The sequence below is a fragment of the Ambystoma mexicanum genome, chromosome 2p, assembly GCF_040938575.1.
Source record: "Ambystoma mexicanum isolate Mex_15411 chromosome 2p, UKY_AmexF1_1, whole genome shotgun sequence".
In the NCBI taxonomy this organism is placed as follows: domain Eukaryota; kingdom Metazoa; phylum Chordata; class Amphibia; order Caudata; family Ambystomatidae; genus Ambystoma; species Ambystoma mexicanum.
The window spans coordinates 274,771,542-274,788,783 of NC_090923.1; the positions used below are offsets into that span (position 1 = coordinate 274,771,542).

At 42.6% G+C, this 17,242-nt stretch overlaps 1 protein-coding gene across 6 annotated transcripts in view; it reads right to left on the reverse strand.

Annotated features, from left to right (window-relative positions):
- Positions 1 to 17,242, reverse strand: part of LOC138566370 (inter-alpha-trypsin inhibitor heavy chain H4-like) — a 1,003,937-nt gene that overhangs the window by 928,278 nt on the left and 58,417 nt on the right. For all 6 annotated transcript variants that reach the window (XR_011301923.1, XM_069643539.1, XM_069643537.1 and 3 more), the window contains exon 3: positions 650 to 754. Coding sequence is in view for 5 of the 6 variants with exons in the window: in XM_069643539.1 (XP_069499640.1) it covers positions 650 to 754 (105 nt within the window). In the remaining variant the exon portion in view is untranslated. The remainder of the gene's footprint in view (positions 1 to 649; positions 755 to 17,242) is intronic.

Here is a 17,242-nt window from a genome sequence, read left to right on the forward strand (position 1 = left end):
ATGCCAACAACAGGCCTGTGATTAACGGGCCCGTTTTTAGCATCCTCCCCATTCCCATTGAGCCCTGTGGGGGCGTATCGGTCCCGGGTCACGCGAACGGGAATTACTGGGCCATCCAAGGTCGGAATGGCCCGGTAAGTCCCCTTTTGCGGGACCCGGACCCGAGTTTGGGGGTAACCATGCTGCTAAGAACGGCATGGCTACCTCCAAATTCGTAATGAGGCCCATTGTCAATGAGGAAGTGCCCATAACATGTGAAACATGTCAGCCAGGGTATTCATCTATACTTCTCAATGTATAAAAAGTACACATATCTTTATGCTGCTACCTGTGAGTGTGCCTTCTACTCACTACTCTATTCCCTGCCATTGAAACTGTACTTGTTTAACTATGCTAAATATGCAAATTGCTCTAGTGTTTCAATTATTGATGAATTGTGCTGGTTTTCAACCACGGGTCTGAGACGGTGGTCCTCCCCTTGGTTTTGTCAAATATGCAAAGTAAACATTATCACACTGCTATAACCAGGATAATGTGCATGTTTACAGAAAAATGTAGGATTACGTGAAAGAAACAATTAAAAAGTAAATATTGAACGGTGTGCGCATATGTCCTTGACTGAGTATACAGGAACGAGATTGGTGCTTACTTGACCAGGCCAGCACTTTGCCCCTGTGAGATGGCTCGGTCATACTGTTCTTGGGCTGCCGCCTTTTCTTTTATTGTCCCTGGGTAATCGACTCCATCAATGGTCCTGTAAGCAAACACATAGCAAAATAATATAGCAATTGAATGCACCTGTACAATTTCTGTTAGAAAGGAAGACACATTTGCATCCTGTTTATTTAATGTTCTTTTTGCATACGTTCTAAGGGCAAGTACGTTCGTCCAATTTACGTAGAAATGTGTCATAGGCCAGCACTCAACTGTTGAAGAAGTATGAGAGATTGGAAATGTATTTCTGATGTACAATGTATTTAGAAAGTGTATAGTCTGCTCGAGCCTTCAGGATTCATGTATATGTGTCCAATATGACTATCCATTCTCTCAGACCTGCTTATATCTGGCTAACCTGAATTGAGACATGGATCATTTCAGAAAGTGATTATGAAAAATAGATGTTTACATGCAAAACAATAAAGCCACAATATCTAACATAAGTGGCTTTACTATGCAATACATGATTGTTGTTATATCATATAATGTACCTCCCTTCCATTGCATACCAAGATACCATATATATCGATTCAAAGTAAATATCCATTCATGAAGATAGTGTGCTTTTGATAGAACGCTGCTAGAGACATATCTATTCATTCTAAATTGCACTCGTGAAATACTCATCTTCCTAGTCTTAAGCCCCTGCTTGTTTGCTTTTACTGTAGTTCAATTTCTCCTGAGGACTGACACACATGCATTTTTGTTTTTGGCACATTTGATGGTGCAACATGCCACAATAAGGCCAACATCATAGCTACAGGTAAAAGGAAAGGGATAAGATCGCTTTTCACACAAATGGGCCTCATTATGAGGTTTTAGGTAGCCTTGCCAGTTTTACCGGCAAGGCTACCTTCAAACTCGCATCCGGGTGCCGGGCCCGGTACATCCCTATTCCCATTTGACCCCCATAGGGCTCAATGGGAATGGGGAGGGTGATAGCCTGGTACCGTTAATAACAGTACCGGTGCTGCCATCATGTTCTGCTCGTGGATCCCGGTATGGCCACCAGGTCAGACCTGGTGGCTGCAAGGGCACCTGCAAGCAGAACCCCTAGTATGGTGATACAGTAGCAACAGTGCCGGTAGCGCTACCGGCACCGTTGTTGCCTTACCGCCATACTTGTAATGAGGCCCAATGACATTTGGTTGTTGTTGTAACCAAAAATGCCTGGGGCACGACATGGCCAAATTCCCAAGCGCTGTATCCGGGTGATTTGCAATCCAATGAGTAGGGGTGTTACTGACTGTGAGCCAATGAAACTTTAAGGTTGGAAAGGGTGCTGGTTCTATATTTTTTCAAAAGGGTGTGGTAAAATGTGTTGTTGGGAAATCAATGTTCCTCTTTAGTCCATGAAAATGCATTATTGAGAGAAGAGCAGTGTGTGATAGGTCTGTGCTTTGGGTAATGTGGGTGAGTGTTTGTTGTGGATTGATAATAAAGGTGTAGTGGGTGGGACTTTATGGGCAGTGTTTGTGCTCCATGTGGTTACTCACCATTTTACTTAGAGCAGTTGAGATGCAAGGTTCAGTGTATGTTAAGGGTAAATCGGAATAGTCTTTAAATGTTTCCTGTGATGGTGCTCGTATATGGATTTAATAAGAAGGTGTTTGTCTTAACAATAAAGCATGCATAGACCCCATTTCATTTGAATTTCATCAGATTTGTTGTGTACTTTGGTGTTATTGACTGGAGCGGGATCACTTTACAGTGCGTGCTTTTTTGTTTGATAGGGAGGTGACGGCGTGTTTGTGGGGCAGGGATGGCATCATGGTATTCAGCTCTTTAATTTGAAATGGGCTACAAGCTTCAAGGTTGTTAGTGAGAATTGTCATTTTTGTGGCAATTCCCTTTAACCTTAGAGACCTCCAGCTCTTTTGCTGGACTCAGGGATTTTTCATTTTTACTCCCGAGTGAGTGGGAATTTTTCGCCCACTCCCTTGTGTATTTTTCTGACTAGGATTTTTGGTTTCTTATTGTTTGATGGAGTCTGGTAAACTCCATAGGCATCTGCTTTTTGCATTGTGGCACACATGACCTTTTGTGCAGTGCCACTGAGAAGTCCCTTGGACTTCTCTTAATATTTAAATACATTTGCTTGGGTGAACTACTGTTCCCAAGAATAGTAATATGACTTTTATCTTATTTACCTTTTCTTTTGTGGATTCAGCACACACCGCCCTATGTGGAGTGCTGGGGGCTACATAGTAACTCCTTATACCACTTCTCATGTAACATTTTGTTACACTAACTAACTTGATTGGCTGGTGGCAGTGGTTTCTTTTTTACTACCTTTTTGCCATGTATCTGCATGCTGATTTCTCAGCCGCAGAACAGCACCCAATGGTGACCATTTTCCCAAAATGGCCCCTGTCTTCTTTCTGCCATTTCTTGGCAGTTAGTTCCTTCTGGACTTTTACTCTGTTGTTTGAATTGGGTTTGAGTCCTTTGTGCATTTTGCCTTTGGCAGGCTTCAGCCCTGAAGCCCACCCAGACTCCAGTGTGTCTGGAAAGGCTGAAAGTGAAGGAGGGTTCCAAAATGTCCTGTACTTTGTCTCTAGGTGTGCCTGAGTGAAACCAGTCCTGAGAGGTCAGCTGGCTGTCTGGGCAGACAGCCACCCTGCTGGGTGATTGACAGCCTAGGGCCGTGAATGAGAACTTGCTTAAAAGGCAAGGATTTTGGGACTAGAGGCAGAGAAGACACAAAGAGATGCCAGCAGCATCCTCCGAGACCGCAAAGTGCCCATTGAAGCCCCACAGCTGTGCTGACCTTGTTTTCGTTTCGACTGGGAAAACCTGCAAGGGATAACTACCTCCCTTAGGCTAGTGGGACCAACAAGCCTTGAGACAAGCTTCATTTTGGCACAATGCCGACTTGCTGTGCCTTTCCAAGGCTGCAGAATCCCAATGCCCAGGGACCCCTGACCATCATCAAGCGTGTTGTCTTCAAAAGTGTGAATCCGGCCAAAACTTTGTTTGTTCTCCTTTGGCTCTGAGAAAAAGGTGCCAAAACCACAAACATCTGCTGAATCAAGGAGAATCCATTGCTGCCGAGTCCCTCTCTTGGGTGCTGCTGCAGAAGCCCACTAAATGTCCTCCCTTTCATCACAAAAACCAAGGACCAGAAACAAGGGTCTGCTACACTGCACCAGGAAGGCATCCAGCTGGAACAATTCTCAGGTACTGTGGGGCTTGGGGTACATCTACCTTTTGAAACTGAGAAAAAAGACCCCATTATATTCTTTTAGAACGCACACAGAGAAGAACTGGCAGGTCAGTGACACTGCATTCGAAAAATGTGATTTCTTAATGATACACTTGCATCCTGTCCCAGGAGGATAGCTCAGCGGCAGCGTGCTCGACTTGGAAACAAGATGACACGGGGCAACACAGGTTCGATCCCTGGGTCCGTACTTAGAAACCTCTGGGTATTAAGCGCGTTATAAATAACCTATCATATCATATCATTTGCAATGCCACTTGCTGACTTTAGCTTACGGTTCTCTCTCTGTTTCTTTATTTTTATAAGCGCATTTCATCCGTTCTTTGATCATCGGATATGCATGCATCGTATGTATTGACCATTTTACAATTCGAAATGCAACAAAAGACTTTGTATTTGATTGTGAACATTTTCATGGTTACCCTGTGAAATTCTGAATGTGAACTAGGCATTGGTTGGCTTTTCTTGTACATATGATGTTTTCTTCTTTTTTTCTTAATTTGACACGGTTGAAACTGGTATGGCATTATCATTGTTTTACATAATTTTTTGTTTTTTTGAATTTTCAATTTTCAAACTGTGTTGTGGTATTCCGGTATGTAAATGAAATAATTGTTTTGAACAGTAGAGATTTGATAACGATGTATGTCACGAATTAGCTGGCCCTGACGAAGGATATTAGATCCGAAATGCACTGGCCATACTAAGAGCTATATTTTGGTCCCGAAAGCATCTGTACCATGAACAGAAGTATACTGAAGTGATTTGGTATCGCTTAACAGCAATACAATTATCATTTGAAACTATACATGTGTTTTTTCAAGCCAAACAATGAACTCTTCCAAACCGTAACAAATTAAACATACACCACACGTTGTGGTTTTAGGGTGTGCAGCCCACACCACTGGCTTCACAGCCAAGGTCTTATTTCTCAGGTTCAGTCGGGGTGCCATTCCACAGAGGCACCTTTATAGCTGGTTTGCACCCCATTCATTAGGAGTCAAACATTGTTTAAGCATAACAGGAGTTCCGTAAAGGCCCCCTTCTGAACCTATTGTCTTTGGCAGTGTGTGTTCCCTTTAATTGTTCAACACTATTATTGCTGCCTACAGCCCTCTGTGAGAATCTAACAGTTACTACTTACAAAGTATGTTTTGACCTAACTTTAACTTTTCCCTCCTTGGAACTCAATATTGTAATGGCGATCACAAATAAATGCTAATTCTGCCCCCAAATGACATCAATCAGTGTGCTAGAATATGTTTAGCATAAGAAAAGTGTACTCACCTACTTAATTGCTCTTGTTGAATTGAATCCTAACCTTGGGATTAATGTTACTATTAGTTGCTGCTTTCTAAAGATTGTCTAATTATCCTTGTATATATAAAAACAAATATGTATTCTATAACTTTAATTGTGTAAGTGTTTACTTGGATACCTGTATTTACTAATTTCGATGTACAGCTCTACAGCTCACATTACCCCTCTTAAAATAACTCTAGCTGCTCAGTCACATTACCATCTTGTGTAGTACAGGCCTATATTAAAAGGTGGGTTACTTACTATCAAGAGATAAGTCTTGTAAAGTCCCACACCAGTTGGACTCTATACATTCTTACCTCACAAAGGGGGCCCAGAGCAGCTTCTCTCAAGTTTGCATTGTTGCTGCACAGCAACATATATATTTTGTTTATGATGTTAAATGTGTGCTTTGCTGTGTCCATGGTCTAGGCTGCATTTGCTGGCTCCTGTGATTTTAATGTAAAGCTTTACGTGTGTGTTTTGGGGCTCTACGTTTTAGGCTGCCTTTTAGGAGCATCCAGCGGCCTTGTTATCAGCTCGTTGCCTTGTATGTTTGGTTTCGGTTGCATTAGCACATTGCTGAGACAGAGACTAGGAGGCCCTGTTGCCACGGGCAATATATTGGCGGGTGGCGTCTTTGGGAAAATAGGTATGTTAGAGGAGGATAAGATGTGGTGTGCAGTAAGGGGGAGGGCTCCAGTGCTATGCTAAGTGGCTACAGGAAAACTAGTGCTAAGATACCCACACTGGGCAACCGCCTCACTTTACAAAGAGCATAGCTGTGATGGGATATGATTTGTGTGATATTTCTTGAATCTCATTCCCTCAGAATGGGAACTTCCTCCTCTCCTCAACTGGCCCGGATGTTTTATTCACAACTTGTTGGACCCAGTTTACAGTATCCAAACCCGCCAGAAAAGACTTGCTACAGGAGTGGTTTTAATTTCATCATCAAATACTAAAACGGAAGGTTAACCAACTCATACATTGTTAATGATGTGGGTTTTGTATTTACACTTGGCATTGCAAAAACTGTATGTGCTGTTTTTCTGCCACCAAGGTCTACCTAAATACTGCTGATTAGTTATTTTCATTTTAGAATCGTCTTTGTCAGACAACTTCACTTCATGCATAACAAGCCTTAGGACATGAGCATTCCCCGCTATCAGACTGCAAGGCCTTTTACTAAGCGATTTTATTCCAGAATTGTGGGACAAGTACATGCTGCAGTTGTCTATATGTTCACTGTGAAAAGCGGTGTAGCTGGAAAATGATGACAAGATGAGACTGCACCATACACTCCTGGGCCTACTGCAGAGGTCTATTTGTGTGCTACGGGCTGTGGCCTTCCAGATCCGCAGCTTGAGCCCCAGGGATAAGCCTGTCTGCATCACTGATGGTGAGACACTTATCTTTTAGTATTAATAATCAATGACAATAATTCCAATATTAAAGATTTAGGCGAATTTATTAAAGATTCAACCACTTCAATTATACCGTTTGAAGTAACGCATACAATAAAAACAGTACAAATGTATACTGTGCATTTAAGACTAAACAAAAAGGCTAAAGTGCTTTATAGATTACTCCAACCATAACACTGCCAAATATAAATAGATGCCATAAAATCTCTTCAAGCTAAAGTAAATGATGTAATCCCAAACAAAACATTAATAACACAAGATAATAATACTACTAAACTAAATTTGAACAAATGCATTCGCACTAACATGATCATTTAATTGTTGATTATCATCAAGGTCAAGACAATTTTTCAGGTATAGCATGTGGAAAACAATGGGCCTCATTACGGGTCTGGCGGTAGCCGTGCCTGTAACAAAGGCACGCCTGCCGCCGGACCCATGTTTTACCGGCAACCGCGAATGGGCAATTACTGGGTCATGCCAAGGTTGGCGGACCCGTTAATTGCCCATTCGCAGGTGCCGGCAATAAGAGACGCCCCATCCCTATTCGGCCCCACAGGGCTGACTGGGAATGAGGAGCTCGGATGCACCGGCACCGTTCACAACGGTGCCGGTGCATCCATGAGTTGTGCTCACGGGTACCGCACTGCCCACCAGGTCGGACCTGGCAGGCAGAGCAAGACCCACGAACACAACTTGTAGTATGGCGGTACGGTAGCAACGGTGCCGGTGTCGATACCGGCACCGTTGTTGCCTTACCTCCATACTTGTAATGAGGCCCAATGTCTAACAAATAGAACTCTGGCTATAGTTTTTATCTATACAATCCCAGCAAACGCATGGCAAAAACGTAACGTACACAACATCATGGAAATAGGAGCTATACTTTATCAGCATGTATATAGAGTAACTAATATATATGATGAACTATATCCCGATTTAAAAACATCTCTATATAACATTTAAACATTTTCTTCAGGATGTTTACTTGCGATAAATGAATATAAAGTCGCAATATTCGAAATACAATATAATTTCTATATTTCTGATTTGCATAGTCATCAAGATAATTTGCCTTCTGAAGAAAAATGCATTCTTTACAAGATGCATTCAAATGAAAAACATATAAAACAAATAAAAAACTTAGCAAACTCATTACAAATGGAACAACATACATATGTCCCTTATGCATTAACTCAATTAAAAATAAAAACACATTGAAAACATACACTTATAACCAGCTCCAAATAGTGCCATTCAAAATTTACAAAATACATGCTATATGTATGAAAGTACTAACAGTTCTACCACAAACAAAATACAAGATCACACATTTACCATGAATGCAAAAACATGCATATATGTTAGGAAACAAATACAGTTTAATAACTAAACCAACAAAATATACTAATGTATCAATAAACATTATCAAACTAAGCCAACAACTAAAAGATAAAGAAATTACCACTTTTTCACCTACTTTAATTTTAAAACAGATTTAACACATGTATTACAAGAAACACAAGTAACAATACACAACAGAAAATAACACATAATAACACTTTCTTTCTTAGCAGCAATTTTTCACAAAGCAATAACCACAATATTGCCTAAAACACAACAATTCCAATAATTATGCATATTAATACTGTATTTAAAAAAAAAAGATCCAGTCCAATGTATTGCAAATCCAATACATGTACAACCCTAAATGTTTTAGCAAACACATTATAGAATGTACCACTTAATACCAGTGGTGGCTGGTGAGTTTTAAAGCTGGTGGGGCGGTACGGTCGCAGGGTGAATTTGGGAGCGAGTGCGCGCAGCACGCAAGCCCACTCCACCAAAAGGGGGGGTGTGGTAGTTCTACCCCCGCGAAACCTTTTGAAAAATAGTCTCCAAAACGTGCTATTTACTATCCAAAACCCACCAAAATATGACATGGATTTGTTCATGCAAGGTGTTTTCGATGGTCTGTGAAGAGAAAGCAAGAGACTGACCTGCGAAAGGGCAACATAGGCTCAGAGCAGTATTAAAATGGTTTCAGGCGTGAAGGAGGGCGTTAAATGCTTGTAACATTTGAACTGCACCAGAATAATAACATTACAATGTGAAAAGAAGTTAGATGCCCCCACACAAGTGAGTTTGCCCTTTCCCCAAACTCTCTGAAATTACCCTGCCTACATTTGAAGGATTAGCCATTCCACCCCGCCGAAATGTGTTGCCTTAGTTATAAAAAAAACATGACGGAACAACTTAAATGTTTTGGTTATTTAAAATAACGACAACAGTTAAGTTGTCCCGTTATGTTTTACCCACCCCATTGACTGCCCATGGCCATGGTAATCCCTATGGCCATTGCCACCCAGTTCCTGCCCCTCTCCGCCTGAAACACCTCCTCATGGGAACTCTTGCAGCTCACTTTAATCAAGCCATACCATAATAGTGATAATAATAATGTATTTCTTATATAGTGCTACACACCGATAGCGAACGAGGAGAAGACAGGGCACCTGTTGCTGAGCGCTGACGCGCTGTGCTCGCCATGTACGCAGAGGGGTTGTGCACCTGTTACAGCTCTCTTTTTATGGGTTTCCTTTGACCGTTTAACAATTCTGACAAGTGCTGGTTAACGAGGTTTGATACTTTTCACTTCAAAATTGTATTTTCCTGTAATGTACCGGTCAGGTTTCTGTGAAGGAGGCATGCTAAATTCCACACATTAACACAACTCACATTGGTTAAAAGAGAAACTTCTGAAAAATGTGAGAGTGTTTCTAACGCTTTTAAAAACTAATAGTGCACAAATCACACTTTCACAAAGAGCAAAAAGTGAGCTAGTGGAATGCGAACACAGAAAAGAAGTTGCGGGATGGTGTCAAGGCACAGATTTATTGTACACATGTATGTCAATGACAGGTCTCTACTTAAAAAACGGGTGCAATGCTCCCGGCAGTCAACACTGGCTCCCAATCAAAGAAAAAGCTGCGTGTGGACACAACAAATACAATCCTCGCTCGGGCCTCGCACTGCAACCCCAGATGCACTCACCTAGTAATCTCATTGGCTGTTTGCCAGCCATTGGCAAACAGCCAATGAGATTACTGTATCTATGCAGGGAGGGAAGGAGAGTCCCTCCCTTCCTGCAGATTACAGATCTTCACTGCGCTCTTTGCGCACATAGTGATACAGGTCGGGCCACCCCTCAAGCGACCCACCAGCATCCTACTTAAAAGGGTTACATAAAGTGCGTGGAGCTCTAAGCTCCACGCACTTTACTATCAGCAAAAGCAATGCAAAACGGGACAAGCCCCGCTGTTGCAGCCAGCCCATGAAAAGGAATCCTATTCATGGGCCAGCTGCAACAATACTAATTGTCGCCAGTGTCTCGCCACAGCGCCCCCACGAGGTTGAAATTAAAAACAGATTCAGAAGAAGAACTTCTGAACTTCTTCTGAATTTGTTCAAGTACTCACACTTGGTGGGGGCCTAAGTAGGGGGGCGGCACCCTGCCGCCCTATTATAGCGGCCGCCACTGCTTCATACATTACAAATTATAAACTTAGATATTCAATGTGAAAATATATTTAAAAAAAGAAAAAAAATCAAGAAAAAAACCGCACCATTACAGCACTAATCTATTGTTATTTGTTAATTTATTTCCATGTCAATTAGCAACAAGAAAAATATACCAAGTGAAGGCTCGCCCCAGAATGCTCACACCAGAAAAAATACAACCTTCTAGGGAAAAAAGACCAGGAGATCCTTGCAAGGATATCACGTTTTAATTATACAAAAAATAGATGTGCCAGCAAAGAACTCTGCTGCCAAGAATGTTCTGAGCAAAAAGGCTACAAGCAAGAGCACAAAATGGGGCACAGCTTCATCAGCATACAGTAAAAACCCACGTGACTGATTACAGGGCCGGTCTTAAACCAGATTGCACCCCATGCGGGAAGCATTGTTGGCGCACCCCCAAAATGTTGCAAGAGGTGCTAACTTCTGAGACGATGGGGACGGGCAAAATTACTTGTATGGGGGCATCTAACTTCTTTACACATTTTAATGAGACTATTCTAGTGCCACTTCAATGTTACAATCAGTTAACACTCTCCTTCAATCAATCAATCAATTTCATCCTCTAGGGCACAATATCAACATAGTCTTTTTCCCTTGAGGACCTTTATCCTTTTACCCAGAACATCCATTGTGGGGAACAAATTCAGCTGTAATCTCAACATTTGGAACCTAAATTCTCGGGACAGGTGCTTCCTCAAATATGGAGCTAGAGCGTTATAGATCTTCACCAACCAAGTAAAATGGTCAATAAAACAGCGGTACTCCAGCAAACTGGCCCTAAACTGTATCCACACGTGTCTAAAGAGATTTTGCTTCACTTTGTTGGGATTCGTGGACAGTTTGTATGTTGAAGATTCAATTTTTGAAAGGGTCTGCATACACCATTCACCCCGTCCACCAACACCTTACAGTTACCCATTACCCACAATTCATTCAGGTGGGCAAAAAATGATGCGATGGGTGGAGAAACTATGCCAGCATATAACTTTAACTTTCTCCAATCAATTACTGTCTGAATTGGCAGTTGCCCCAACTCCAACAGTATTCCTGCTATTGGGACAGATGTCAGTAGATGCAACACCCTTCTCCACAACTTAGCCTCCAGCCTTGCCCAACAGACTCCATCTTCCTATGTTTGGGCCCCAAAAACTAATTTCGGAACAATTTTCTGTTTAAATAATTCCATCACAGGTAGTAATGAACACCTCCCAAACTTATAGTCAAATTGGATAAGCTAACTAGTCGCTGAAAAAAACTTTGTCTTTACTTCGGCTTCTGCTGCATTCCTACGTTTTCCATCATAAATAGATGAGCCTATGTACTTATACATATTAACCACCTCCAAAGCTTGACTTCTCATGTTCCATCCACATTTTCCCATTTACATCTCCCCCTATTCAGCACCAGAATTTTTGATTTCAAGCTATTAATTGAGAGATCCAACTTGCTAAGGAAATAATTTGGAAATCCGATTGGAGTCAAATCACAGATGAAAATGTCATCCGCGTATGCTATATATTGTACTGCTATATTTCCCAACCTGGGCGCGCTTGTCCTAACAGTTTTCTAACAGGCAAGCATGTCCTTTATGTAAAAACAGATTAAAAATCCATTGAGGACACACCCTTGTTGCAGTCCCTGGTTCGTCTCTATTCAATCAGAGGCGGAACCGTGTGTGTCCAGTCTGACTTTAATTTTAGTTCCACAGTACAAGGCCTCCAAGATACCAATTAACAATTGGGAACATCCACAATCAGACAGGCTCTTCCAAACAGTTGCCCTATTTACATGGTCAAATGCTTTACTAACCTCCAGGAAGGCCAGACAAACCGGCCTCCCCTGCTCCTTAGCTTGTGCAGCCAGAAGCGCCACGACACAACTATTTAGGGCAGTTCCCACTCTATTCTTAAAGCCTGCCTGGTAGGGATCCAGACAGCTAGCGCCCCTAGCCCACTCCTGCAATTCCTTTAGAATCATCTTGGCAAAAATGTTATTGGAAGCGTCCAATAAGGAAATGGCCCTATAGTGCATCAGACACAGTCTATCTGCTCCGTTAAAGAGACTGGTGTGCAATCAATGCTGCACACCAGGCCCCTGGAACCTTTCTATTTACCAAAATGTTTTCAAGCAAGTGTGACAAAAGCTGGGCCCATAACAGAACATTTCATTTGAAATTCAAGTTAGTTAAACCGTCCGGACCAGGGGCATTTGATTTTTTTCTGAGCTTAATGAAAAAGTGCAATTTCATCAATGGTCCAGCTAAGGGCCTCCCCCCGCGCCAACTAACATGTGCAAATTGGGAACCCCCAGACACCCCCCGACTTATATACTTCCGATAAATATTTTACCCAGGCGTCTTCGGATTTGCAAATATTGGTCTGTCCCATTTGGCATAATCAACTGCCAGAACCTCAAAGTGTTGTTACCCCGCATGCAGCACAAAATGTTACCACCATCATTGATCCCCATAAGGAATTTTTGGCCCTTTAGCCAATTTGTATAGTTTTGTTTGACCCTGCTGTCCTCCCTTAACTCCCTGGGCGTCCTCGCCCTCATCTCTAGTCACATCTCCTTTTTACATTCCTGGACAAAAGGATCAAAGCCATGATTATGGCCCACCTTCATTAATCCTTTTTCCAGTTGCTTTACTGGCATTAGGCGCCCAGAAGATTTGAGACCCTGGGCGTGAACTCGTCCGGAGAGCACGGGGCGTCCACCTCAGCACAAAAAAGACTCCTAATTGTATCATCAAAGGCCATAGCTATTCTCAAGGACCACTTTACAGCATGTTACGTTGGATTAATTTCAACATTAAGAGCCTTTACCTCAGACCGTGTTGCCCCAAGAAGTGAGAGCTGACAGCAAACCATAGCATGATCACTCAATTCTGAACTTTTACCTTCAAGCTTCCACCTTTCTGGAACAAATCAACAGACAGGAAATAATCGTCAATAGTAGACTTCCATGGATCATTTTGGCAAGTAAAACTCAGGGGGATATCTCCTGTAAAGTTTCCATTCAATGGCCCCAAGTCCCAAGCCTCTAACTCTTGTTGTACCATTTGTCCCCTCTCCCGTGCTTCACTTGAGGTTTTTAACCTCACTGATTCTTGGTACCAGCAATCATCCAAGCATTCAGCATTAAAGTCACCCAGGACCATAACAGAAGCTCCATCTTCAGGGATTTCCCCAAGAAATAAAGACAGAACGTTCAGTGCTTCCTCCATTTTAGCGGGTTCAGGGTTTAGGTATACATTTACCAGCAAACACTTGCTAGTCCCTCCCTCATCCGTTCCCGACTATTCAAGCAAGATGGCCAGTATATCCCTCCTTTTCAGATCTATTCTTTGGAATGCAAGGCCCAGATTTCTGCTAATGGCAATCAAAATCCCTCAAAAATGGGCAACCCCTTGTACCTCATTCTGCCTCAATATACACTACATCAAATCCATTTATAAACCGCATGTCCATCAACAAGGTGTCCTGCAAGCACACAATGTCATATGAGGGCAACCAATCTGGATTGTTCACAATATTCACAAAACCCCTAGCATTACAAACACAAAAGACAAGTCCACATTTCAGGCTACCTGGTTGAAGTCCACCCAGAGATGATTGGTGCTAACATTAAATGTTTTACATAAGTAATTGCTGGGCATTTGTTAACTATGTAGCCACCACTACCATTTATTGTCCGTGCCTTGTCCTTCTATGGCTCTCTTTGTCTTACCAAACACGCTGAACGGAAGAGGGGTGATCGCTGAAGTCTGAAATGTCTTACAGAGATAAGGGGTGGGGATCATGGGGTTTGATGTGTTTTGCTTAAGATTCCAGATATCAGATCCGTATCACTGAAGCTGATCATGGGTATCTGCATAGGCTCTGCTTGGTTAACTTGAGGTGAGGGGTTAGGGGGACACGGGTCAGTGGGCCATCTAACCGGTGGCTGTGCCTGCCCTTTCGTGCTTTGAAACGCTTATGTACAGGTGCGTTATAAATGCCACATCATCATATCATATCCCCACCCTCTCATTTGTGTCTGATCTGGTGGTTCTCCAGTGCCTGTGTGTACCTCGGTGTGCGACCGGGTGCAACACAATGATGGGTGCAGCTTTGTGTCTTTGTGTGGCCTGTGCAGTCTCTTAGCAAACCCCAGCAGCATGGGGAAGCCTGGCCTGGGGGCACCTTTGCCTGTCTGCATAATTGTTTCCCCTATATTTCTCACTGCTTGCCTGTAAATTGACCTGTATAGCTATTTCTCACTGCTTGCCTGTAAGTTGACCTGTATAGCTATTGCCTCCATGACTGCCTGTAAGGTGTCTGCATAGTCGTTCCCCCCTGGTTCTCAATGCTCCTGCCTGTAAGGTGTTCTGTAACTCACCTCATTTTCTTCTGCCTGGAAGGTGATCTGTAACACACCTCCTCGCCCTCTTTTAGTGGCCTTATGTTCTATATCTTTCCTGTACCTAGGTAAAAATGCCCAGATACCCTTGGGTGGGGTGCGCTATAAAAGTAAATAAACTAAACTAAACAGACTGCTCGGGAAGCGAGGACGACCCACAAAATATATGAGCTCATGTGGGTGCTGTATCAGTTCCCTGCACAGCCCTTTTAGACTGCAGACAGTCACCAATATTCAAGTTGATTGCATTATTTCAGTGACAACACAGATGGTGAGGTGGAAACATAAATGGTGGACTTCTAAACATAGATTGGTGCTTCTGCGGTCTGCAACCCCAACTTTACCCTTTGGTGTTACAGTGTAATACTACATTCCGAACGCCCGTTCCTCTACAGTGTTTACATTGGTTGCCCAATATTAATATTAAATAGAAGCAATTTTAAGTTAATTTACACTCTTAATGAAAACACTTGATGTTTATAAATTGCTGTGTTTGTGCTGCACCCAGAGCGTGGCAAAGAAAGGGCTATTAGGTCTGTGTTAAAATGTAATTAAAATGATTACAATGGCGTTGTGGGAGTCTGACTGGTGCCCCTTATATTCTGGAGCCCCAGGCAGCCGGCTGCAATGCCTGATGCAAATACTGGCACAGCTCAGATCCATATGTTCAGCGTACTGTTTTCTCATGTTAGGAAGGGGGTGACATCTGCCCTTCTGAGGTTGTCACTGCCTTCAGCGGTCATTGCTTTGACCTCTGGTGCCCGGTGGCAGCCTCATTGAGTCGAGGCTCAGAGACTTTGCTCCCTGGTTAAAATCAACAGATAAGTGAACTATGGACCCAAGCAAAGGCAAGCGCTGCATCGCGCAGGATGTCCTATTTATGCTTGGTGCTTGAAATAAAAGTGCTATTCTAACAGACCAGCTGCCCGACCATGGTGGTGGCGCTGACGTCTGCCTGCCCCCTGGCCCACACATAAACACCAAAAACATGGAGAGGGAGAAACAATGTCACTCTTTTTCTTGAAAATCAAGGAAGAACATCTCCTCGATTTCAAGTGGAAAAAGCACCCCTTTTCCTCGTTTTTGGGGACGAGGATGCGTACCATAAACATTTGTAAGAGCCACCACCAGGCATGTCGGTTTTCTAATTAGAAAGATGGAGCCGAAGAAAATGAGAGATGCACATTCTGTAGTCTAGGATAGAGGTCCAGACAAAAGAAACCTCCCAGGGTTGGCAGCGTGTCAAGATGTATCCATTCTTTAAAGCATATTGCACATTCTCGAGGCAACAATGGGCAGAGGTCCAGTGTTTATTCTGTGTATCTAGACAAAAAGAAAATGTCCATTGTTGGCAGCAAACAATGTCTCTTTGTGCCAATCATGTAAAAGAAACGAGAGAGTTGCAGGCCCGGAAATGTGCCATTTTAGCCAAGAGTGGTGAATGTAATGCATGTTCTCTGTGTCGTAATGCGGGGGAGCTGGAGAATTCCAAGGATTCGAACTGTCGAACGAATTTAACAAATAAAAAAAGACAACAAATATGTTTTTATCTAAGAGCAAACAGCTGGTTCCTATTGACAATTGACAAATCGAGATAGTGGAAATAAAATATACAGTTTTGAATCAGGATGTATGCATATAAAAATGAAGAAACGCTAGAAATATTTTTAGAAGTTAAAAATAGGGTTAATCTGTTGTTTAACATTAATTATTGTTCTTGTGAAATCATATATTCCATATATTTATTTATTTTTTATTTATTTTATTTAATGTTGTTTTGGTCAAGAAATTAATCTGACCTTTCACCGATGTATACAAAAAATAAATAAAACATATTGATAAAATAATAATATAACATATAAAACAGAGAAAACATTTTGATTACATTCATTGGATTTACATTAATAACAAAAGTATATTAACTCATGTTCGACCAAAGTTGAGCAGCCTTATTATCCAAGCCATAAACCTCACGATTACCACTAAGTTTGATCTTCAATTGATTTAAATAATTTACAACAGCATGTCTTACGCATTTACAGGCCGATTCATGGAATCAACGTGCGCCGAAAAAACTGCGCACGCGTGCAAAAACGTGCGATTCGCAGTGAAATCACGAAAATCGCAGTGCAAGAGCGATTATCGCAGTGCAAGTGCGATTATCGCACAGAAAACATCGCACATCTATTCATGGAAGTCCGTGCACGCGCAAAATGTGGGATGTGCGCTGAAAAAGTGCGCGGCGCACGCTGGCGCACGCTGGCGCACAGGTCATTGAACGCCGTGCGATAAGGCCACAGCGAATTCGCACATAGCGCGGCGCACAAAACAAAAGTAGGCGTAACCTGGGGCGTTACACGCCGAATGGGGAACAACTCGTGAAAATGTGGGCATCACGGGGGAAGTACAGGAGGCAAGTGCGCAGAACGCCCACACGCTCGCCTACAACACGTATTCATGGAATCGAATAGGGAAAAACAGCGCATGGCCAAAGACGCGCACAGGCCCATACATGTCCGCCACACGAAAGCAGGCGGTAGCGTCCCTGCGCAGGAAAAAAATGTGCGCCAAAGTTCTACACGCGCGAGAAGTACCA